Source organism: Desmodus rotundus, chromosome 2, assembly GCF_022682495.2.
Source record: "Desmodus rotundus isolate HL8 chromosome 2, HLdesRot8A.1, whole genome shotgun sequence".
Lineage (NCBI taxonomy): Eukaryota > Metazoa > Chordata > Mammalia > Chiroptera > Phyllostomidae > Desmodus > Desmodus rotundus.
In genome coordinates this window covers 189,333,222-189,359,336 of record NC_071388.1, presented here as the reverse complement: position 1 = coordinate 189,359,336, position 26,115 = coordinate 189,333,222, and the positions used below count along the sequence as shown (strand labels likewise).

Below are 26,115 nucleotides of genomic sequence, written 5' to 3'. Positions count from 1 at the left end.
GTCACATGGCTGGGTTGTGGGCCAGGTCCCCAGTAGGGGGCACATGTGAGGCAACTACATATTGATGTTTCTCTCCCTCTCTTTCTCCTTCCCTTCCTCTCTCTCTAAAAATAAATAAATAAAATCTTTTAAAATATATGTTTAGCTAGGTATCAATTATAATACATGGAAAATATTCTATTACAGTATTAAAATTTGTTAATTATTATTCAAAAATTCAAATAGGAAATACATTAAATATTATAGAGCTTAAAACATTTGAGTTAAACACATGAGTTATAGTCTTATTTATATACATATTTATAATTTAACATATATATATAATTTTATAACAAATTACTTTTTATACCTGTCTAAAATTAGATGAGTCCCATCAAAGTATGGCTGAAGATTTTTCACCACAAGTTAGCAAGGGCTATGTGACTCAGAAATTTCTTCTAATGAGTTCATTGTTTTCTTTATGGTGCCATCAGTCATGTTATAGAGAACACTTCATGGATTAAACAACAACAAAAAAGAAGTTTAATTAACCTTCTTTGAAAGTGTGTTAATTTTTAATTAGTTTTAAGTAAACCTAGATGGATATATATGCATCTATGTATCTCTAATACTTTGACAATTCATAGGAATACAATATAGTTCTGAAATAATAAGTAGAACTTAAAAGATAACTTAGTGAGTTATAGTGATGCCTAAACTTTTTATAAAATGCTAACTACATTGCTTAGAAGGACTCCTTTCCTTATCTCTCCTCTCCTCCCTGCCTCTTCCCTCTGCTTCCCTCCCCTCTCCTCCTCCCATCTCCTTCTCTCCTCTCCTTCTCCCTTCTATCCCACTCTCTCCCTCCTCCTCCTCCTTCTCTTCCTCCTTCTTCTTCTCTTCTCTCAGTTACTAAAACATCATTATCTGATAAGAAACAATAACTGGCCTGAATTTTACAAGTTGATACCCATTGCATACCATCTTAAATTTATAATTGTATTATTCAGATTGTTTTGTTTTTCATTGTTTTTGGCTATTTTGACAACAACTAAAGTACTCATGTACCTAGTGGCCCCAACGTGTACTCAAGAAGAGATGATAGTGTTCTCCAGCAACCAACACAGTGCTAGAGAGTGAAAAAGTTAAGGCCTATTAATTGTTCTGTCTTGTTCTACTCGCCCTAAGAAAACCTGAAATTGTGCATGAGCTCAGCTGGCATTGTTGTGAGCAAAAATAAACCATTTGCCTAGATAACATCCCAGAGAGAAAAATAAAGATAATAATTTGAAAAATTAAAAGACTGCAGAAAAGGAGGTTTGTTGATATTCCGAGTCTGGTTATTTAAAGGAATTAATATGTCCATTTTATACTGCTTTTAAATTATGTCCTTAATGACTCCTTTACCAAACAAAGAAATTTAAACATACTATCTTCTGGATGTCCAAAGCAATTCATACCATCAAATATGGCCTGTAAATAGTACATGTAATTTCAATAATAGAAAAATAATAGACAAAGAACAGACTGAAAAATTTATATTCTAGCTAAGAAGAGAACCTGGTTCATGTAGATGTGGGTTTTTTTCTCTCTTTAATAGTAATGAATTCTTCTGCATGCAAATGAAATGTTTTTAGCCAAAGTATAAAGTTGTCTTGCTATGATATTATTTTAGTGTCATTTTAATTGACATAGGCTTCTATTTTTTTCTTTGTTTACATCAGGGGTATCAAACTCATTTTCACCAGGGGTCACATCAGCCCCACAGTTGCCTTCAAAGGGCCAAAATAATTTTAGGACTGTACAAATGTAACTACTCCTTAACTGTGAAGGAGTTGAAATTACATTTGGCCCTTTGAAGGCAACCGCCAGGTGATGCAGCCCCCAGTGAAAATGAGTGTGACACCCCTGCTTTACATGATCTGATGACTCTAAGTCTGTATTCAGAACTTCTGCAGAACCATAGCATCATCTAAGTAATCGCTTTGGGAAAAAATGGGTTTCCCATAATTAGAAATGTGTTCTAATTCAGGATTGGGCATTTATATAGTTTTGAAAAGGACTGATATTGCTAAAAATTGTTATTAAATGCTTTTAAATGGGATTTTGTGAATTTGGTCACAATACATGTCCCCTTAGTAGATGGGGCATTCCATTCTATAGTAAAAACATTATTTAAAGCAGGGTGCAATGACCAAGGGTCTTTACAAGGAAGGTTTGCTTATCTTTTCTCCAAGTCCTCTGTGGAATATTTAAAAGAGATGGAAACAGCCTCACCTTCTTATTCCTTTCCTTGAGTTACTTCCAACCTGCTACGGACCCAGGAATTAGAAAAATGGCTATCTGTGATACTGTCTAACAGGTGGGAACCACGAAGAAAATCTGGGTACCAAAAATATATCTGAGCTCATAGAAAAACCTTTTAAAAGAAAAAGTCTTTCTGGTCTAATTCCCATTCAATGCTTAATTTATATAAACTCATAGTTATTTGTAAATTATACCTCAATAAATCTGGAAAAAATCCAGAAGTGTAAACTTCATAGGTGAATTATAGACATTCTCAGGATGCTGTCTTTAACCCTGGAACATTTGCCTCAAAAATTAAATGTACAAGTCTGTGTGCTCTCCCTTAGCTCGTAGCAATCAAACAGAACCCCGCCAATGTGTGTCAGCACTGCCTTAAAAGAGAAGAAAGGAATCGCCATGAAACGGTTAGAAATTTTCCTCACTCACTAATCCTTGAGATAAAGAATTTAGATGATATTGCATATATTGCTTTGATGGTAATATCTTACTGCCATACTTTGTGACACTGTGTTAAAAAAATATGTAACATTTACATATTGAAAATATTGCAAAAAAGTTTATTTAGCACATGAAAAAAATCAAGAAACATTCAAATTTGCTTAGGAAGAGAGAACATATGCTGAAAGTCATTTGCTTCAGCGCTTATGCTTCTAGTCACATTTCAGATGTAATTGAGGAATCTCCAATTCTAATCAAAGGGTAGAGACACCCTAACACCCTAGGTCTTATCAAGTAAAAACTGTAACTGTCAACTGAGGTCTCCATCAGATGCTGACCCAGACCACATCCAGTTGCTCAACAGGAAAATATGTGTCATATTTATAGAGCAAGTGGAATTCTGGGTCAGAATAAGCACAATTTACAGGAGAAAAAATTCTGTTAATGTGGCTCTCCTTGCCCTAGGCAGTAACCCTTAACATGGCTTCTTGGGATTTCTGTTTCCAAGTGTTTCAAGGTCCCTGGTTTCAGAGGTGCTCCGCTCTGGGAAAGACAGCCTGGAGAGGCAGCGTGAGGCAGTCACCAGCGGGAGCACTGCTTGTCTTTTCCTTTCTTAAGGGAGTTCTATTTTTTTAAAGCCCCCCAAATCCTCTACCTTGTAGTGTCACTGGGAAAACAAATAAAATGAAGCTAAATAAAGAATAATGTCACTTAAGAACTCTAATAAGGGCATAAAGAATGTAATCAACTTAAACCACAGTGAACATAGCAATGCAGATAAAACTACAGTCTGATGAGAATCACAGCAGTAAGCTATAAGTAAATATAAAATCAAAGCGTCTTAAAACTCATAAATGAATTTATACACATTTCTATTCTCTACTGTCAAATATAGGTATTGAAGACAAATCTGATGAATTTATATTTATCTTCTTAAAAATAATTCTAATGAATCATCTTTAGAAAGACAGATGACATAATGTAGCTAAAATATTAATGGACTTGAGATTTTAATATATAAAACATTAGTATTACCATTTATGTTTAATCTTATCCTGGTATATTAACTATCTCAGATTCTATTTCTTTATATTAAGTATGGGGGTTATAAGATCTATATTACCTAGTTATTGTGAAAATATACAATGCATGTAAAATTTTTAATTTAAAATATACAAGTATTACTAGAATGGAAAGTCCATATTCAATCTATTTAAATTATTTGAATTTAAGGATAGGATATAGGACCAGATAAATCTCTGATTATCTCTATGGAAGGGAATGTTTTCTATATCAGCGCAGAAAATGTCTGACATTGTCATTTCTGTTGGATTGTTTCCCACTGAAAATGAAGTGAATTCTTAGTGACACTACATGTTCTATAAAATCCATAAGAACCTTGACCTTGATGTCAGTCAAATCCTATGTTCTTGTTATATGAACTTGCTATGTTTAAACTGCTTACATAACTAATACAATATTGAAAATGTCATTTCTAAAGTTATATTTTCTATCTCAGTTGACAAGTGATTGAAAGAAGGTTTTTTAAATAGTATTTTATTTATTTATTTTTAGAGAGAGGGAAAGGGGGGGAGAAAGAGAGGGAGAGAAACATCAATGTGTGGTGGCCTCTCCGGAGTCCCCTACTGTGGACATGGCCTGCAACCCAGGCATGTGTCCTGACTGGAAGTAGAACCGGTGACCCTCTGGTTTACATGCTGTCACTCATTCCACTGAGACACACCAGCCAGGGAGCAAGAAGTTTTTAAATAAAGAATCCACATGTTTTGGATCAACTATACTTTTCTTATAGCAAGAGCAAATTAAGATACATGGAATACATTGCTGAAAATACATTTAACCTCTGGTTTATGCTAGACTCATGCTTTTGTCTAATGGCCACTATACAATTTGTTAGAAGTAAAATAAGGTACAGACAATGTTAATTATAGCAAAAAATATATAAGATTACAGAGAAACATGACATCTGACCCTAATTTATGACCCACTCATTTAAGGTATGCATATATATACATATATATATATATAGGTATATTTATTGCAGTTAGTAATTAATTAACTTTCCCAGCACGGGAAACTTCCTAGTACTAATACTAAGTTTATGATTTGTATGCAGACACACACACTGTATGAAGACTTGTTACCTTTGGGTCCCTTAGACTCTCTAAATCGGGCCAACAGTAGGATGAACATGTATGAACAAAGGCTCACATATGAGCGCCTCTGGGAGTGAATGAGTCCTATTGATACTTATACTGGCACAAACTGAGATCGTCCTGGTCAAAGCGAGGTGTATGGTTCTCAGAGACTTAAAAGGTTTTTATTTAATGATAATACTGGGCAGGATCTAGAGGCAAATTCATGAAGTCTCAGGAATTTAAGAAAGACTAGATAGTTTCCAGCTGTGTTTATTTTTTATCGCCTTAGGTAAAGGCTGAGTGATTTGACAGAGGTGCCAATAACTACCTAGAAGCAGACCAGTAGTTAAAGCTCAGATTGGCCTCACTGCAAAGAATCTCATAGCACCATATGCCACTGGAAGGGGGAAAAATAGATATCAAAGTTAAACACAAAATTATAATGTTAGAAGTACTATTTTACCATCTTCTGTGACTTGAAAAGTTTATGATACAGAAACTTTGTTAAAGTTATCTGACTAGCCTGTTGTTTTTGTTTTTTATCTCCTGTGTAAGTTTAAAATAACAATTCAGTTAAGACTTTAGTGCCCATCGGTAAACAGGGAGGCAACTGTAAGTCTGGACCAATGAATCCTGAAGAAACATCTTCACGTTATTCCGTTTAATTTACAAACTTCTAATAGCAGGGCACTCTGGTTTAAATTGTACCATCAACGTGTTATAGGACTTGAGATTGTTTCCATTCTCTTTAATTAAAAATTATTATGTGTTCAGGAAATTAAGAATGATATACCTATATTATTAATTTAAAATCATTTTACTTGATGGTACACCTATAAAAGACTTACAAACTTAGCATTCTTTGTAATGACTACATTATTCAGAATGTCAGTTTCACTGAATTTACAATTTTAAAGAAAATTCCACTGTACATTTTTTGTAGGATAGTCTACCCTTGGCATTAAGTGGAAAATGGTATAATAGAATAGTTTTAGAATGATCTGAGTTTTAATCATAAATTATAGTGACTTTACTACATTTTGTTCGTGATGTGATATCTAGAAGGAAGCAGATCAATGAAGGAATATATTTGGCTGTTTCTAAAATCAAGTTTCTTGTTTTCTCTCCCATTTTATATTCTTCAGGATTAGCACGGCTCAGATACAGTAGTGAACGATAAGAATATTATTATATGAGTAATATAGTTCTGGGAGACACAACTCTTTTATAGGTAACTGGTTAAGCAATACAATGTAAAACATTGTGTGGCCTCTGACCTTCTAAATGAAATTATAAAACCAAATTCTATGCTTTTAAACAAATTATCCAAGTTCATTTGTGATTCAGCATTTTTATATTGGTTTCTATGAGTAGTGGGAGGATATCAGTTTCATTATTCTACTTACACTTCTTTGTGTTTACTTATGATTCCTTGTTTTATAATACATCATCCATCTGTATGTTGTGTTTTATATTCACCACTCCAAGTCGAGTCTCCTTCCATCACCATTTATCCCTCTGCCTCCCCCGCCCCCCATTCCCTCTGGTAATCACCCTACTGTTGTCTGTCTATGAGGGTTTTTTTGATTGTTTTCTTTTTTGCTTAATCTCTTAATCAGCAATGGGAGGATATCTGTTTCATTAAATTATTTTCAAATCACAGAGAAAGGTCAACAGTCAATTAATTTTATTCTTTTAGTCAAAACTTGGACTTGACGCTTGAAGTGTCCTATCTTTTATACTTTAGGGGGTTCCCCTCATTTGTAATGGGCAGGAAAATGACAACAAACAAACAGTACTTTTATAGATAAGGGATCACAGACTGTTCTATGGCTTTTGGTTTGGACCCTTATAGTCTCATTAATAATGTCATATCACAGCCTGGGAGAGATTCCTCTACTCACCTCTGGAAGTGGAAGAGGGAGCGCTTTCAGAAACATAGCTTAGTTGGCAGCAGCCAGCATGAGATCTAGTGGGGATACATCAAATTTTAAAGAAGCAGCTTAACTAGTTGTATCCTCTTTATCCAAAGGGTTCTTACAAAGGGTGAAGTATTAACTCTCAGGGGAAAAATGAAAATCTATCATATTTTATGCCTACAAATGTCTAAAAGTCATCAAAATTGGGGGAACTAGGAGATGTGTAAGTAGTGTTAACTTTTCAGATTAGCTTGGTTTTGTGAAACATGATGTTAATGTTATGACACAGTGGTAATTAAATGTCTCAGATGTTGGGAACCACCCTGCCTGGTTTCAGAGGCTATAATACCCCCATGGTTAAGGCTGAGTCAGACTTGGGACCATAAGCCACTAAGGAGACAAAGCCTGTCTCCCTGGCAGAAGTGCCCCCTCTGCCCACTTCACCCTGCTTGGCCCAGAGCTTGGCCAGCTAGCCAATGACGGGTAAGAATCCTCAAGGGAGGATCAACCTAAGACAGGCTCTGGTCACCAAGGATAAGCTCGCAGGGAAGGACTCAAGGGGCTGTGGCAAAAGGGGTTGATGGACCCTCGCCCCTCGGCTTTGAAATAAACTGAGTCCTCATTCTGTCTGCAAGAAGTCTCCTAATCTCTTGGCTGCTTTACTTCCCTGTCTGAATTGAGCCTGAAGCGATAACAGAGGGTGGTGCAGTCCTGTGCTGGGAGGGGCGGATTCCCTGGGGAATCAGGCCTAAGGAAAATACATACATTCCTGTGAAACCTACTTAATCTGTACCCCCAGCTTAAAAGATAAGGGTCCAGACCTGAGATGAGTCTGGTGCCTAAAGTTTTATGGCCCTTTAGCTGATTGGCTGTAGCTCAGAATAAGCCCTCAAGGTTCTCTGTAAATCCTGTATTGTTTAAGCCTTGCTGGCTGACAATGATTGATGACCTTTATCTGCATTCCTATGCGAATGAACCCAATAAAAGTCCATAGATAGAAAGGGTCAAGGCCCTTCTCCTTTGAGAGATTGGCCACCTTTCCTCCCCAAGCAGATCATGTCTTGGTAGTCTTTTTCTTCATTCGTGGCGGAACCGGGGGGCTGCATTAAAGCCCCCCAACATCTGGTGCCCGAACAGGGACCTGAGGACTTTCAGGACCTACACGGACCAGAGGCTTCAAGCCACCATCGCCACGGCTTCATCCGTGACGGACCCGGAGGGCTGCGTTAAAGCCCCCCGACACTCAGACACATTAAACTAATGTAAATAGATTATATATGCAAAAGTACTTAGATTATAAAAGTGGACAGGAAATATTAAAATAAAAAACTTAATTGAAAAGAACCAAGTAAACATTCAAGAAGGAAAAGAAAGCAAGGCTATTATTATAAAGATAAACTTTTAGGCAATGATTCAGTTTTTTGTTTTTTGTAAATTTAATAAACTTGTGTTTCAAAAAAGAAATAAATGCAGAAAATTAGAAAATGTCCATGAGTAAAACTACAAAAATAAAACACCATAGTCACACTATTCAGAGACAATTGCTGTTCAGTGTTTCATTGTATATTATCCCAGATCTTTTATACACACGTGAGCATGTGCACACGTCCCCTGCACAGACACACACTCAAACTCACCTTTTCCCTCATTGAGATCCTACTGTTTGCAGTCCAGTCTTCCCAATTTCTGGTCCACATGTTTCCATGATGGTAAATTTTCATCTCATCTACTACCGAATTCCTGTTCAAACCTCTAAGTTATCTCAGCAACATCTGTACAGCTAGTCTGCACAAACTAGAATCCAGTCCAGAATTGCATTTCACATCTGTATTTTTAAAACTATCAGGTCTTCTTAATCAAGACCGATACCTTTTCCATGATATAATATTCACTTCTTAAAGAGAACATTCAAATTGCTTTAAAGAGTGTCCCCCCTTCTCGATGTCACTGGCTGCTTCTTTGTCGTTAATGGTTTGTTTTTATTTCAAGGGTTAATTCTGATGAATATGAAAAATTTGGTCTTGCAAAGTGTCCAACAAAATACTTATGTGTGAACTTTAAATGCAGAAACTCCCTTTTTACTTCTTCAGATTATTTCTACTTCTACTATTTCTGTAGAATAGTAAGGAGAGAAAAAAGGTAAAGAAATGTAAATCAACCAAGGAACTGCTGTGAGAAAATAAAAAAGAAAGTGCTAAGGAGAAAAAATATAGCAGTGACTCTCTATTGAGATTTTGAACTTTTTTATTTTTTATTGCCATGGCAAAGCTGAGTAGTAATGACATGGAAATTGATATTCACCAGAATTAGATGAAAAGAATAGAGACACACAGGTCTTATTTTGTTCTTTTGTTACTGGTCTTTCTTTAAATGAAAATTAAAAGAAACAAAAACCAAATAGAGCATTTTCTTAAAATTTACAGTGATAATGGCATGTATCTTTATAAATACATACTATTTATTTTGGAAAATAAGAAGAGTAAGTCTAGAATTTAGTTAAAATCTAGAATTAATAAATGTGCATTATTCTCAATCATACATAAGTACTTTGCAATTAAAAATTGGGCTAAAGAAACAAAAATGCAATGTTTTCATAATAGTGGCTTTCAGGGGTATGCTAGGCACTTGAGCCAAAAATTATGCCTTGAGTTGAAAACTTAAAATATTTACTGAAATATATATGTAACTGGCATGCTCAAAAATATGACCTTACAGAAACCAAAACACATCACAATGGTGAGTTTGTATCCATACCATAGTTTAATTTTCTCAGCATAGCTTTTTATATCTTTAGAAAGTTTATTTAGGAAAATCTAGTTGAATTATAGAAACATTTCAGTATGCTATGGTACTTCAGCTGTCAGAAAACAACCATTAGGATAAACTAGTTTTTAAGGATTTTCTACAGTTTTATATGACAATATAAAAAGTCATAATCTTTAAAAGATATGTCTTCATATATAGAAGATGTTATACAGATTTTTTATAGAGCTCTTTAAAATTTTAAAGTTTTTATTTAGGATCATCTGCTATCATTATTTCTGATCTATCTTTAAACAAAGTTTATTTTGCAAGAGCAAAAAATGTTTTTCTAAAAGAATGCAGCTGTAGAGAGTAGACTCTTCTACAAATAGAAATGTAAGATATAAAATATTTACTGTGGAAAGCATAAGTGTCCAGGGAATTCTTTTCTGGTTTTGATGTGTATCATGGCTCCATGGTCAAATATATATTAGGTAACACTACGTGTTCTTCTCCAGGTTATTTCTATAGCATATGAAATTAATGTATTTCAGGGCTTTGACCAGAGGAAGCTCATAGATACTACTCTGCAACACGAAGTTAAAACCACAGTTATGACTTTTGAAGCAAAGGAAAATTTTTATCTTAGAAAGCAATAAAAATTATCAGTTCTCAGACTTAGCTAACAATATTTAGAATAAAAATCTCCGTTCAGTCTTTTTCTAATCCCTTTTTGGTACTATGAACTCCTTTTTAACATGATACCTAATTTGTAAACCCCTTTCATGGGCAGAGGATGCTTAGACACACTTTTGATGATAATACCTCCTCCTGTCACCGTAACTCTGTCTGACCCCATTTTTTATCTTCCCCCTGCCATCGAAGTTGCCCTTGCCAGAGTCTGCAGTAGCACATCCGCCAATCCATCCCTCTCATTGGACCCTCATATTCTGGAGGCGTGGGGCTCAGTATGTCTCTAGAAATCTCATTTTGGCTTAAAAGCAGTGGTTCTTGACTGTGAGTGGTTTTGATAGACATTTGGCACTGTCTGGGGACTTTGCCGTGACTAGGCGACAGAGGTGCTCCTGGCATCTGGGGATGGAGGTCACGGGTGCTGCTAACGAACCCTAGAATGCAGATCCCAGTGCCCCAAAACTAAAAAGATCAAGCCCAAAATTCCAATAGTGCCACTGTTGGGAAAGCCTGTTTTAGAGAAAATTTTGAAAATAATATTATACAATGCAATGATATTATTCAAATGTGTTTTCCATTCACTTACAGATGAAAGTAACATGAAAACAATTTAAAATCCTCCTCTATTAACATCTGTGCATGAGTTCTTCATGGTTACCAAGTTTTACATTTTTTGATGGAATGGCATGTTGTGGCTGCTCGTGTCCCAAGAGTAGTTGTATGTGCATGATTTATTTTTTAAAAAAGTGACTATTTTTACCATACAAGTTTGTCACAGCTCTAAAGCACTTTTATTTACATTACATCTGATAGATTTGTGATACATGGATATGTTCAACTGCTTTTTCCTTTCCTCTGTCTTTTCTCTCCTCATGCTTTTTTCTTTTCTATTTCGGTTGGTAGAACTCCTCTAATTGCAGCCGGCGTCATTGGAGGGCTCTTCATCCTGGTCATCGTGGGTCTAACATTTGCCGTTTATGTGAGAAGGAAGAGCATCAAAAAGAAAAGAGCCTTGAGGAGATTCCTAGAGACAGAGGTGACATATTTTTTTTTTCTTCTCTTCGTGTGTTTAGGGATTTTCACTTAGGTTTGGAAGGTTTAGAGGACAATTTTTAATCCAGGGGGAAATTTTGTTCAATTTCCTGCTGAGAGTTTATATTTTATAGTGTGTTATACAAAATTGATCAAAAAGCAGAGTATATAGTGAAAATAATCAAGACATGTTCATGACTTAAAGAGGATACACAGTGGGGGTCACAGAAATTACCTTACTGAGGAAAAGACAGGTCTGTTTCTTTGGGGGGGAGGTCCTATTATTAAGCCCCAGGATATCACAATAGCAAAGCTACTGTTGTACTAGAAATAATCTGGGTAGAGGGTAACTCAGTAGCAGGACTAGAAAAATGTGAGAGATAAATTTTTTCTGGTTCAAAATAAAGCCAGATAGACAAGCAATTATGCTTTAAGTAGGATCATTAAATAAGTAGCCACTGATCTCATTATTCCAGCAGTGAAAACCTGAGCTTACAGGATAAAGCTTAGTGTTGTAATCACACAGACCTTACCACACAGTTCATGTGGTACATTTAATATTGTGCATGTGAGTTATTGTGAATATGTAAATTAAAATAAATTATTATAATTTCTTTTATATTGCTACACTGACTTCTCTACCATGCACGCTGACACCTTCCACTGCACAGGTTATAGGGGACAAACAGTTACAGAAGCACATGCATTTACCGGATTTTTCTTAACTGCAATACTCCCGCTTTCTCCTGATACACACATTCCTCCAAGCTGAACAATACAGAGCAAGTCTGCTCCAAGTCATAGTGTTCCCGAGGTTTGCTTTCTTCCTCCTTGTCAGTGTGACAGCCTTGACTTTTGCTCTTAATGACAATGGAATGCAAATATTCATTCATTCATAAATTTTGCACACCGATAATGAATTAAATGTTAGCTCTTTTCCTCCGAAGTGGAAATTAGAAGAAGCAGCTACCTTACAGTTACATAGAGGAAAATACTTTCTAAGGATTGGAGTTATCTAAAATTAGAATAGGCTGTCCTATCAACAGACATGTGCAAACGTTAGGAAAAAAGGTAGTTAATTATGTACATGCGAAAACTCAGTTGTGATTTCTACTGGAATTGTGTGTTGACGGATCAACTTGGTTTCACCCGCACACTTGTGAATAAAAGTTTGAGCCCAGTGCATGTGCTGTGCTCATTTTCAGCTTAGCTAGGTAGGGTGCTGCAGGCAGATAGAATGTTCCCTCGTGTTTAGCTTGGGGCAGTCAGTGGGAGAATTCTCGAAAATGAATAAACTAGATTTGGAGAGGAATTGAAGAGCAATTCTGTCTCTTAACTATGTGCAGAAAAAACCTCACTGTTATGAAAAAAGTTGCTTTGTTTTCTTTTGTTATTATGGTGTTTTCTAAGATGTCCTTCAAATTGGCATTTCATTACTAAATAAATTCATACTGATTGGTTTCAAATAAGCCAGTTCTATTTTTGTAGTACGTTATCATTTAGGACTGAATTAGATAATTGTCAAATTGACTCCTATCTTTTTCTCAGTAAAGTAAATAAGTATGGCTTTTTTGCCATCTAAATAAAAGAGGAATTTTAAGGGGATCGACTTAATATAAATCCTTAATATTGAAGCTGGACATGTGACTCAGAGGTGAACAATTTGTTACCGCATGGTATATTAGAATGTATGTAAAGCTGATACACATTTCCAAAACTTTTACTTCAGATTGTCTTTCTTCTGTTACTAGGAAAAGTAGAAAATACATATGTTTTTCAACATTCACTTACAAGTATATGCCCTATAAGCCTGATGCTTTGATAGATGCAGTAGTGTATTAATGCAGAGTGACAGATCCAGTGCCTGCATATGGCAGGCAATATTACAAAGTTTTCTCCCTATGTTACATACCATTGCATTCTTTAGCAATCTTCTAAGGTAATTAATGTTATGCCTATTTCACAGAAGTGACATGAGAGGGATAAGTTGCTTTCTAAGCTTGTGAATGGTAGCCCCGGTACATAAGTCTGTGACTGTAAACCAAGATCTCTTTCTACCATAGTAGCACACAACATGAAACTGTACTTCTTTGAAAAGTATAATACTCAAATTCCTGGAAAAAAAGTGTAGGCCACGGTGTTCGCAGGAGCACGATAATAATAACCAAGCTGGAGGGCCATGGTGCACTTAGTCCCGTAAACAGACGTCTTGAAGTATTGTGGTGGTTTTCAAGATAATTTGAGTAGGAGTAGCCCTTAATTATCTCCTTATGCTGAGAAAGAACAAGCTATTTGTCTGTGTTTAAAATTCAGCTCCTTTATTTTACTTAAAAAAAAGAAACTCCTATTTTAGATTCCTTTTCCTCAAGCTTGGCTAAAAATCTCAAATTTGAATATAGGATACACACTTTTTGGTATCCAGAGTCTCTTCATTGTCTACATATTATTTTCTCACATAGGCAAGAAATTGGCACATATTCACATGTGCCCCTTGTTGTTTATCCTCTCTAACTGGATGGCACCCAAACTGTGGCATCTAAGATTATTAGCCTAACTTTACCCCCCTTTGGCCACACCCAGCCCATTTTATGATCTGGTGTTCCCCACCCTTCAGCCCCGTCCCTCCCTTTCTGTGTTCCTCCTTCTCTTTGACGCTGTGTCCAAACTTGCTCTTGATGGCTCCAGTGTCCTCTTTCATAGTAACCTGTCTTTATCATCTCAAGAACAGTTTGGATGAGTTCCTCCTTTAGGAAACCAAACCTAAACAATCTCATTCCCTGGTGTTGTTTTATTCTTTCACATCTCCTAGCATTCACTTATGATCTAGAATCAATTCACAGAATTGTAAAATTTTTTATCTAGAAGGTATCTAGGTCTTGCTACGTAAAATGTGTTTAGGGACCATCACTATATATAAGCACCACTTGCATTCTATAAAATGCAACTTTCAGCCCAAACCACAGAACTACTGAATCAAAATCTGCATTTTAGCAGAAATTCAAGTAATTCATATGTACATAAAAGTTTTAGAAGTACTGTCCAGGAATATTGGCATTGTGCTACTTTTTTTTTTTTTTGTAAAAATCTTCTGATGTGTTTATCTGGCTTTTAAGTGCCAAGAAGGCAGCATTTCATTGTTTTATGAACTAAATCTTTTTAAATGAAAAAGGTAACTTTACCAGAGTATGCTGACATAACTAAAATCTCTATGTCTTAGCTAAAAATACCACGAAGGAAGGAGCTTGAAAAGTAGAATTAAGAGACCCTAATTAGTCTCTAAGTTTTTATAAAAATTAAATGTATATTTATTAACATGTATAAATATATATTTATATCAATATAATTATTTACAAATATATATGTAAAGCATAGCCTGTTATGCATCAGGTAGCCACACATTTGTTACTTGAACTCACCAGGCAAAGAGCATGAGAAGAGAAAAGATAGGGCCTGAAGTAATGGTGACTAATCTATAACACAAAAATATTGTTTTTTCAAGGAAAAGTGTGCTTGTGTGTTTTTGTATGTGTGAGAAAGGGAACCAGCTATGGATAGAGAAAGAGAGAGAAAAGAGAGGGAAGCACTGATTGTTGCATTGAAACATATAACTTGTATTTTTTTTGTCTTTTAGTTGGTAGAGCCCTTAACTCCCAGCGGTACAGCACCCAATCAGGCTCAACTTCGTATTTTGAAAGAAACTGAGCTCAAACGAGTAAAAGTGCTTGGCTCGGGTGCTTTTGGAACCGTGTATAAAGTAAGTAAAAGATAATATACACCATCAGTTATTTTAAATTTTGTCCCAGACTTGTTTTAAATAATAGCCAGAGTTAGTGCTCTAAACAAAACAATTCCCTTTTCGTATCCATAGAGAACCTCTACAGTATTGAGCGAGATGTTGAAGCACCGATCAGTTCATTATTTTTTTTCATTAATTTTTATTACACAAGATAGGAATGGATACAGACCTGACAAAGCAGGAAACACTGGTAGAAAGCCAAGGTCTAGTTCTTTCTCCCAACCAACCCCCTTCTGAGCCCGTTTTGATATCACTTCCCCTTTGGAAAATGTCGTTCTCATCCAAAATGTCCAGCTCCAACCTATTTCCTTTCCCCCTGCGCGGGGCCCTATGAAATCCCAGACAGGCCCTTTGATTCCAACCTCTCCCAGTTTCGCTAATCTCTTCAGAATCCACACTCCTACGCTGATGCCTTAACAGGGCAGGACAAGTTCCTAAACAACTTTTTATCTACCTGGTATCATGTATGATTTAATAAAAGTTCTCCAGTTTGATACCCGCATCATTATATGCCGACTAAAAAGTGACTATATTTGTGAAACTCGGGTCAGAGAGAAGGAGAGGGTGACCTCATGGCTTTTCAAGAGGAGAAGCCTTCCTGCAAAGGGAAAGCTCAAAAGATGGTATTTGCATGTTTACTTATTTAGCTTAGCTCCAAAACCTATTCAGAGGCCAGGCCAAGGATTAATGGTGGTGCAATTTACTATTAATGGTAAATAACAAGAATAAACTCTGCTTGGTTAGTGCTAAATTATTTCCTGTAGTGTTCATTCCTCCAATTCCCAAATTTACTTTGCCAGTTTCATATATTTCTTAAAGCTACACGCAAGCCTATATTTTTTACAAACATATCTGTTAAAATAGATTGGACCTTAGGAATTTTGCATTTTAAAATGTTCATTTTTTAAAATTTAAAACAAAGATTTTCAAACAGAAAATATTAACAATTAAAATATAAACATTAATTTTCTTCACTTTATGTTAAAAATAATCAAATTTTTAAAGTATAAAATTGTTTTATTCTAAGTTTAAAGTGCTGAAGTTTCTTAATATCTTAGTATGAATGTTTTATTCAATTAAATTCAAAAGTATTAACTGAGCACCTAATTGAATAGAAACTACTCAAAGGTGACCTGATGTCTTCCAGATTTTAATTATTTGTATGCTCAAGACACAACTTAACTATCCTGTTTCTCGGTTTTTATTATGATAAAAAAATGGACTTCCATTTTAAAGACAACTCAGTCTTCAATAGTCCTAAGTGTATTATCACCCTTATATATTTTTTAATTTAATAGGATTTGGAAATTGAACATTACTTCAAATGATAGATACCATTTAACTCAAGACGAAATATGACTTCTGACCTTAGCAGGGGAAAATAGTACTTATTTAAACATTTCTTAAAAAGCTTTATTAGTGTTTTCATTAAGAACAATTATTTGCTTGTTTTTCATGATGTCATATGTTTATTGAAATTACTTGCATTGAAAGGTTATAGAATGCCCCCTAAGTATGTTTAAATTATATCTGCAGTACATATGGTTGACCCTATGCGTGAATTAACATGTTAGTTCTCACAAAGACATACTGTCTAAAATATGAAGAATTATTCTTGACTATGCAAATGCAAACTGACTTAGGCAATTATTTAGTTAATTATTTCTCCTGGTTGGAGATATCCTGTGTTGAAACATAAGAGAAGGATGAGTCAACATTATGGATATCAGCATAGTTGATTTTTGTCTGGTCAGGCCTAGAAATCAATGACTATAATTATTTAAAAAGCAGTACAAATTAGATAACAGTGAATTTATATTTTTATCTAAAAAGTATGCTTTGGGAATATTTTAATGTTGATGCAATATTTTTATAAGTTAATTCTCTCTACAGTTACTTTATTGAATAATGGTAAGCCTGTTCTCCATGCCAGGAACCATCAGTGAGGAAATGTAGCTTATGGGTCTTCTTGGGCTTCTGTATTTTTTCCTCATTTAAGCATTAATAATTTTTGAAAATTATTATACAAAAGGGAATTTGTTATTTTGTACTTGACATATAGATTTTCTTATCCATTCTAAAAAGAGTATAACCCTTATATTCACCTTCTAAAGGTTAATACTAATTTTTTTCTTTATTATTTTGACTAGCAATTCTTGTTTAGGTCTCCTCTTATATTATTACAACTTTGGATATCACAAATACATATGTTACTGCATAGAAAAGAAGTACACAGTGAAGAAAAGTTTTAATCTTTTCTTTATGACTACAACTAGTTAACATCAAAAAAGACAGGAAGTAGAGATGGAATAACAAATTGTTTTTTCCTTTTTTCACTTTAATGTTAAAACTGACAAGAAAACTATTTTGATTTCAGATCTAACAAATTAAAATTTTTGATGTTTTTTCTGTAACTTTATATTTGCTACTACGTTCAGTTGGACAAAATACTTTTAAAAAATATTCTTATCTAATCCATGCATCCCTCTGAGCCTTACCAGATTCATTGGTCTCATTCAAATGATTTAATTGTTTTTGCAGAAATGCTATTATTTAATGCTATACTTTAATTAAACTCTACCTACTATATACTTTCCCAATGTACAGATTCTGTACAGATATTATAATTATATTTCCATGGAAGAGAGATGGCTAAAATAAACATTTTATATTACTTCAGAGATATAAATCTTTGACACTCACACTACTTAATAATATAGACAAATTAAAGTGTGCTCAATACAAACCAGTACTTGCCTTTGAAATCTAATTCTTAAATAATCACCTTAGAAAATTAATTCTTAAATCAATCTGAACTTCAGGAACATGAGAAAATACTTTAAAATTTTTTTCTTTTTAGTTTCAGAATTAATTAAATAGATGATGTCAAGGCTACAAGGAACCTCCAGATGACTTAGTATAATCTTCTCAAGTACAAATGAGACAACTGAAGTTCAAAAATTTGAAGAGCCTTCTCAAAATTTTGAGAAATTGAGGACATCATTTGAATAAAATATTATTATTATATCTTCAATGATTTTCTTTTTTCTTTTTTTATTTTATTGTATTTTTATCCATTGCCACTTAGTCCCTTTTCCCCCCTTTCCCCCAAATCACCACACTTCTGTCCATGTCCATGAATGCTTTTCCTTTTTGCTCCAACCCTCCACTATTCAAAGCCTTTTAATGCACACAAACTAGTTTTATAATAGTGTAAACACCTTGAAAGCAGAATACATGTATCATTCATCTTCACCTAATGAAAGCTGAAAACAAAGTTGCTGAGTAACTCATAACATGTAATAGGTGCTAATAGTTTGTTGACTAAATGAAAGAATATAGAACTAAATTATTTTTAAGTAACTAATAGGTTGATTAAAATTGGATTAACCAAATTTTATTTATGGTGTGAATATTGTATGTCTTAATAAAGATTGACTGTGATTTTTTCCCAAAGGGTATTTGGGTGCCTGAAGGAGAAACAGTGAAGATTCCTGTGGCTATTAAGATTCTTAATGAAACAACTGGCCCCAAAGCCAATGTGGAGTTCATGGATGTAAGTACAGACACAGGCAATCACATGTGTATCTGTTATTGACAGACGGCTTTTAGAATTTGAAAAGAAAGACTCTACTACTCACTAAGTTTCTTTTCTGAAAAATGTATAAGCTTACTAAAATTAAAGGCTCTAGCTGAGGTCAGTCAACTTTTGCTTAGAAGACCAATATGCTTTGTGCGCGATGTGGTCTCTGTGGCAACTGCACAACTCTGTCCTTTTGGTAGACATGCAGCCACACACAATTAAAACCAAACAAAACCCAGCAATGCACGTAAAACTTTATTTACACAAATAATCTGAAGGACAGCTCCTCAGGCCAAGCCTTGCCCTTAAAGGGCCATGTGTTTACTAATTTGGTGAACTGCTTTTGGACGTAACGATGATAATTTGAAAAATGGTTCAGGCTGCTGGATTTTAGTGTTGCTATGATCTGTTTAGTTGAAAATATGAATAAATAATAATTAATGTAGTAAGTTAGTCTCTATTAAATTAGGAACCTAGCTAAGTCAGATAATTATCCATTGAAATATACTTTTTTCAATTCAAATTCAGAAGACAAGATCTTACAGGGAAAATATTCTAACTATAAAATAATAAGAGAGCTCTGAAGAGTAAAAGTGCTTTATAAGATCAATCTGAACTTTAATATTTCCCTAGAAAAAATTGTGGACTGAGATGTTCAGCAAATTTCAGAAGGTAGGAGAAATGAACCTGCACATAACCTACTGTTATATTTCCCACACTCGACACAAGCGAGCTTGCCAGGGGTTCTCATCAAAGACCCATCTTTCTTTATACTTTAGAATAATGTCTCCAGTAATAAGAATGGTTTTGATTTTCAAATAGCCTTCATATGAAAAATGATGCAAACATATGCCCTTTGATTTCTTTCTTTTTTAAAGATGGATTGCTGTCTATTTCTACCCAGTTTCTCTTATAAGTTCTTATGTAAGTTTAAAGGAACTCATTTTGTGACTCTAGGAAATTTTGTCTAGGTATAATACTAACCATCTTATCTAGGGCTACTTTTAGTTTAATTTATTATTAATAATGATAGGGCTGATAATGAGCTAAGAAGAACCTGTTGCTCTGATCAGCTGGCACCTTGCCTTACCAGTTACTAAATGTGTTACCTGCCACCCTGGTTGCATAGCTACCGGCACCTGTCTAACAGATACAGGGAAGAGTAACTAAATAATGTTTTCTTCTGTTGATCTCTAAAAGTTCTGATACTCTGCAGCTACATGCCCTGGCTCATATATTAAAATCTAAAACTGAAGCCTTTTTCAGTGATATCACAATCAATCTGATGTTGCTATACATTTGTGAAGAGAATTTTCAAGGAGAGTAAAAACGAGAAAGAGAATGACCACATGTGAAAACAGTGTAGGTTAATGTGTAAAACTAGTAGAAAAAAAGACCTTGCCCAGCACAGACTGCAGCCGGAAGCTGAAATGCACAAGAATGCTAATGATCTCTGCTGGAAGCTTGGACGGCCATTTTTGTCATATTTCCATGGAAACAGACTGGCAGAAAGGGGTTAAGAGGCTACAAAATAATCACCTAAGAAAGAAGCTCTGAAAACCTCATCATGTTTTTGAACGATTATTTGAGAGCTGCTAACCCCATCCATTCCTTTTTTTCCTGGTCTGAGGTCTATTCCCATGGAAACATGAGTGGGGATGGTAGCTTGGAGTCTTAGGTTTCTGTTGAATTTTTTTTTACTGCCTTTCCTATTTCTATTATTTCTTTTTTGTTGTTCAATTACAGTTGTCCCCATTCCCCCATCCCTGGCCTTTGCTCGCCCCAGTCCCGTCCAATCCCCACTCCCAAAGAGCTGTGATGGAGCCATGAAAGGGGTCATTTTCACGATGGTGACTTAACAGACTCCAAGGAGTCTGTTTTTTTAAAGCCTAAAAAAATTAAGGGAAATATTTTGACTATGCCTATTGTACCTTGTGGATAGATGTTAAAGGATTAACAGATTGATGCATTACTACTGGCAGAACATGAATAAGTAACAAGCAGAAACACTTCCTACTATTTTCATGCCTGTTTAAAAACATTAGAAGAAAAGCACAATGGTGATGAAAACACACTTGAACTGGCAAGATTAATGATGAATTTAGTATTTTAAATAGCCTGGTAAAATTTTAAGGCAAACCTATGCCTACATTTCATACCTACATTTTTATTTCATCTCTTATGTTTGTAGATCATTATAAAAACTTGAACAACATATAAAAGCACAATAAAAAAGGTTTGTGTAAGCAAAATTATCTGTGATTTGTACCAAAGGATTGAGTTGGATTTGCAAATATCCCCAGGGTTACTAAGTTAAAAGTCATATGGCTGGCATATGTCTTAGTCTGGATTCTTCTAGAAGTAGAAGCTGAAGCTGAGACAGGATTTGAGTGAAAGTTGATTTTGGAGGTGGAGGACTCACAGTAAGAGAGTCAAAAAGAGACAGGGGAGCCCCTAAAGCCAGCTGCCATCCTGCGTGACTGGACTTCCTTTCCATCGGAGAGACTCTGACTGCCAGGATAGGACAGACACCTCAGAGTTACCCTACTTGAGGGTTGAGGGAGCTGATGAAAAGACTATTGCTGCCAGTCATTGGTTGAGGGCTACTGGGAGAGAAGGGCACTTATTCTCCTGCATCTTTTGCCTGAGAATGGTGGCAAAATAGGCTCTAGTAGCAAGAGCCACTGGGCAAGGAAAGGCAGGTAGAAGTCAGCTAGTATGGCCCTGTGATAGAGCTCTCCAAGGATAACTTTTAAACTCAAAAACGGTTACCACAACCATGGTACCTGTCTCTCTTACAAAGTAGCACATGTATGTATTTGCGTTTCTATGTGTGTGTGCATGTGTTTCACACCGTTTTATGGTAGGAAAATAAAGCTTCCCAAAACAATGAAACTGCATATCCTAATTAAGCACCTCTCCCCAAACTTTACACTTAGGATAAAATATTCTAGATTTAATAGCCTCTACTACTAATTTTATCAGATACCGCTGTGCTTTACTGGTTATTATAATAAATAATACAAATGCAGCAACTTAATACTGAAAACTCACTACATCTAACATTTCTATTGATATCCAAGGGCAAAGGAGAGGACTTTTTTATTTTCTTAGAATTTTACTATAGGCAAAAATAAATAAGAAGCAATTTGTGTTCTATTAAATGCCACACTAAAAGCAAAAGAAGGAGAATTTGATCACAAGGCTATTACTCAGCTCACCTGAATATGTCTAATGGATTCATAATGACAGTAATAGCATCCTGCTAGTGATGGCTGGCACATTCTTCAATCTGATAAAGGAAGATCACATTGAGTAACATTAAGAAAATTGCTCTAAAGGTCCACCTATATAAGAAGAATGACTACATCTATACAGATTCCTACTTTATTTCAAATAACACCATTTCATTAGGGAAATGCTTTGTTTTGTTTTGTCTTTTATTTTACCCATCAAATGATGCAGAACACATACCTCAAAATGTGGCTGTTAAACAAGATTCCTGGAATCAGGGTCTATGATCTAACATTTCTCTGAGTTTCCACTACTGTTCTTTTTCTTTTTTTTCCTTTTTCCCTGATATTTAAGCCCACTATCACTTGACATAATTATATTTGCCTGGGGGGGGGGCATATGTTCTTAATTATTTTAAATTAACCTGTTTTCTTAAAAATTAATATCAAGATAAAAGAGGTTCTGCAACTATCCTGCATTTCAGTGACTTATCAATAATAGTTCAATTTAGATGAATCTTCGTGGCTTTAGTTTCCTTCTTCCTGCCCAATCAACCGCAGAGCTCACAGCGAGGTGCTGCAAGGAAATACCATTCAAACCACGCAGCCTTATCGTGAAGTGATTTTCATATTAAAAGAAGAGCAACTTCTTTCCTTTACCTTCTTCAGTAGGACATTCTATCTTACACAACTGCCATTTTGCTGTTTTCTGAAGAAATTCCCATGTGAGTTTTGTTTGTATGTTTCTCATTTCTATATTGCCTTTATGAGAGTCAAAGTCTACCTGGACATTGGCCGGAGTTGTTTCAGCTCTAACTGATGTCGTGTCAGTGGGGTGAAACAAACAATTTGTAGGCAGAGTCTATGTATTCTCTCAGCTTCCAGCAGACTTACTACAAAATGATTTCAAAACATAATTTGTTTACAACATTATTTTTACATTACAATATTTTCATGCACATAGCTTCTCACAGTTAACAGTAACTCTTATCCAGATCCTGTGTCACAGTAAAAGTAGATTTTTACAAATTCATATATTAATCTAATTATGTTTTAGACTTACTAGATTTTTCTCATTTACAGATGTGAATACAGCTCATCAATTTCAGAGGTAAAAAATGCAAAATTATTGTTTAAGGCCCATTACTTAGATGTCACAGGATTCCCCACAGCTTGCGTGATCATGAAAAGTAACCAATCTTTGTTTCCTTAAAAAAAAAAAATGAAGGTAAAGTAGTTAAGAACACTTTTGGATAGTTTCGTTTCTTATAGAAATAAAAGAAGTCTTCAGAAAGAGAATATATAAACTCCATTAGAAACAGAATTTTGAACCTTTTAAAGACCTACTAAAATGAAAAGAAAAGAAAAATGTCCTCGTAACTCAAGTAAATTGTTTCTGTTATAGTGCATTTCCTTGTCGCTTGTGCCCATCCTGTTTTTGCATGCAGCTCGGCTGGAAATGACAGCACACCTGAACTCCCTGGTTCCATTTCTTTATCTCCTTTCAATCTACACATTTTCCCATAGATCATCTCACTAGATTATTGAATTCCACCTCTAGTCTATTGATGCAACTGACCTCATCGCTGTCCTTGGTATTGCCCAGTTGAAATCTCAGGGACATTTTAACACATTCAGAATGTACCTCTTCATCTTCTCTTTTAAATCACTCCTGAATTCGGTCTTACCCATTTAAATAATTTGTATGTCCATCCACACTATTTGTTCCTAATAGAAATTTGGGCTTTATCATTGAATGTGACCAAACTTTCAATTTTCATTTCCAATTCAAGAGCAAATAAATGCTTTGAATCTATGCCATAAACACATTTGAAGAACTGCTTCTCCTTTTTTTTTTAAAATATTCCATTGCCACCACCTAATCAGGGCCATCAACATTTTCAGTTTGAATCATGAGTATAGCTTCCAATTTTCAATACAAAGCATGAATAAGACCTTTTAGTAGCTTTATAAAGTAACATACTAGATCCGTGGCTTCTAAAGCTCCTAGTTATTTTCCCAATCTTCTTGCTCTTCACTTTCTTTCCACTCCTCTCCCAAGCCATGCCAGCCATTCATTGTATTTCCTTGAGTGCCCTTCCCCCAATTCCTCCCAATGAACTCTTAGTGGTCCTTCTTTTCTCGGATGAAGTATACTTCCCCAAAGATCCCTTTCCTGAGCTCTTAATCTAAATTGTAACCTACTAACAGTGCTCAGAAATTTCCCTTTGTGCATCTGTCATGATTGGTTATGATTATGTATCCTAGTTTTATTGCAGAACCCCATGCTCCACCACCAGATTAGAGGGTCCCTAATGACAGGGGCTGTCTGTGAGCTCCAGCACTGCATATGGAATGGCAGGCACAATAGTGTAGGCACAAGGAAATAATAAATGCTTGGTTAATCGACTGAATGGTTTTATTTTTCTATTTTTAAGCGAGCTTTATTATTCCTCCTTTAAGCCTCTTCTATTGCAGTCTAAAGGATGCTGCAGTATTCCCCCCGCCGTAGTCCTATCTTTGTTTGTCGTATGGTACTTGTGTCAATTTCCTTAGGTATCTTTATTGCTCATCCCTGATTTATTTCTATAAACTCAATTTAGTGGCTGTCTCAAATCCAGAGCACCAACATATCCCCTAGGAATAGACATTCCTTATTGACTCTGTAGGACACAGTGTACCCTCTGAATGTGCTTTGACAAGGAAAACCCCTTGCAGAGCTTCTATGCCTGTAGGAGGCCAGTGACCTCCCATAGTGGGGACCCTCTAAATGGTTTTTTATGAATGCTTTCATTAGACAGGGTCCAGCACAAGTAACATCCCTTTTTATTACAAAATATTTTATTATAAAATCTTAAGAATGTAATTCCGTAACATAACAGTATCACACTCAAGCACACCATATGACATTTTAGGTGAAATGTTCAAATTAAAACTATAAATTATTATAACCATATTATTACCCTACCAACCACACTCAAGCTGGCCTTACTTCTGCTTGACCCTATACATGGGATGGTAGTATTAGGTTTTATTTTTAGCCTTTAATCTTGAGCTCCAAGAATCTTATGGAGTAATTTTGGGTGTCTTGCCCTGTCTCTTGCCTATTTATGCACAAGTGTCCTTGTCTCTTGCCTATTTACTTCTATTTCAATAGGAATAAGGGTGCAAAGATGGAATCCTATATAAAAAAAGAAAAAAACAGTTTTATTTTAATCACAGATTTTGGTAAAAGTAAATAAAATTAATTGATTACAGTTTATTATAAATCACCACAAGTAACAGTTATCTGAATCTATGGATATCCTAAAACTTGAGCTGTAAATATTATCTTAAAGGGCACTAAAAACTTGAAAATTGGCAAAGTAATTGACAAGTTTTGCGTTCTAACAGGCTTAGTTTCTCCCTTGAAGCACCTAAAAGAGACTACCTAATCCAAAACAAGTTTTGCTCTAAACTCTCTGACTGCTTTTATTTCTCCAAAAGCATTCCTTGAATTTGTGTGAATAATAGGACATTTTTCAAGAGTACTTAGTTTACTGTCCCAGCACTTAAATTCAGTGAAAGGATATAAGGAGTCCATTAAAGGCATCGTTCTCCATGTTGTAGGTATTTGCCAGCTCTCTCAACTCTACCATTTGATAAATTTCACACATGGCTGAAGGATGTATTGCTCTGTCACCATAAGCTGGAAGAGAATTATACTGATCATGTGTAGTTTCTGACTCTAGTCTGAATGATGTTCACTAACTTCGATGGCTTAGGAAGAAGCCCCTACTGAGTTTGACTGCATCAGTAGGAAGAATTGCTTATAGTATGCAGATTATTCATAAAATTCATGTGGGAAGCTTTTGCCCACAGAGCAAGCAAAGACCAGGACATAGAATTTCCAGATAATCAGCAAACTATTTTTGATCTATCAAACCTTAATGTAGAGGGTTTTGTTAATGCTCTGAATATAAATTTAAGAATATAAAATATTGTTTCTGTGGGATGAAGGGTCATCTGAATAAAGTTCTAGTTTGTATTATGTGGCATAAAGTGATTTTAGATTTTTAGACAGCAATAATTTGGTTCAAGAAATAAAGTCTTAATACGCTATAATACTTTAAAAGGCATCCACACACATATGTATATGCATATCTACATAATAGAGTGAATACATATTAATATTATGCATTATATTATTATTAAAATTATATTATAATATTTTATGTATATATGTTCACTGCAC

The 26,115-nt window shown here is 35.1% G+C and overlaps 1 protein-coding gene across 3 annotated transcripts in view; it reads left to right on the top strand.

Annotated features, from left to right (window-relative positions):
* Positions 1-26,115, top strand: part of ERBB4 (erb-b2 receptor tyrosine kinase 4) — a 959,089-nt gene that overhangs the window by 736,183 nt on the left and 196,791 nt on the right. For all 3 annotated transcript variants that reach the window (XM_024563791.3, XM_024563792.3, XM_024563789.4), the window contains exons 17-19: positions 11,141-11,273; positions 14,901-15,023; positions 18,523-18,621. In XM_024563791.3, the coding sequence (XP_024419559.2) occupies positions 11,141-11,273; positions 14,901-15,023; positions 18,523-18,621 (355 nt within the window). The remainder of the gene's footprint in view (positions 1-11,140; positions 11,274-14,900; positions 15,024-18,522; positions 18,622-26,115) is intronic.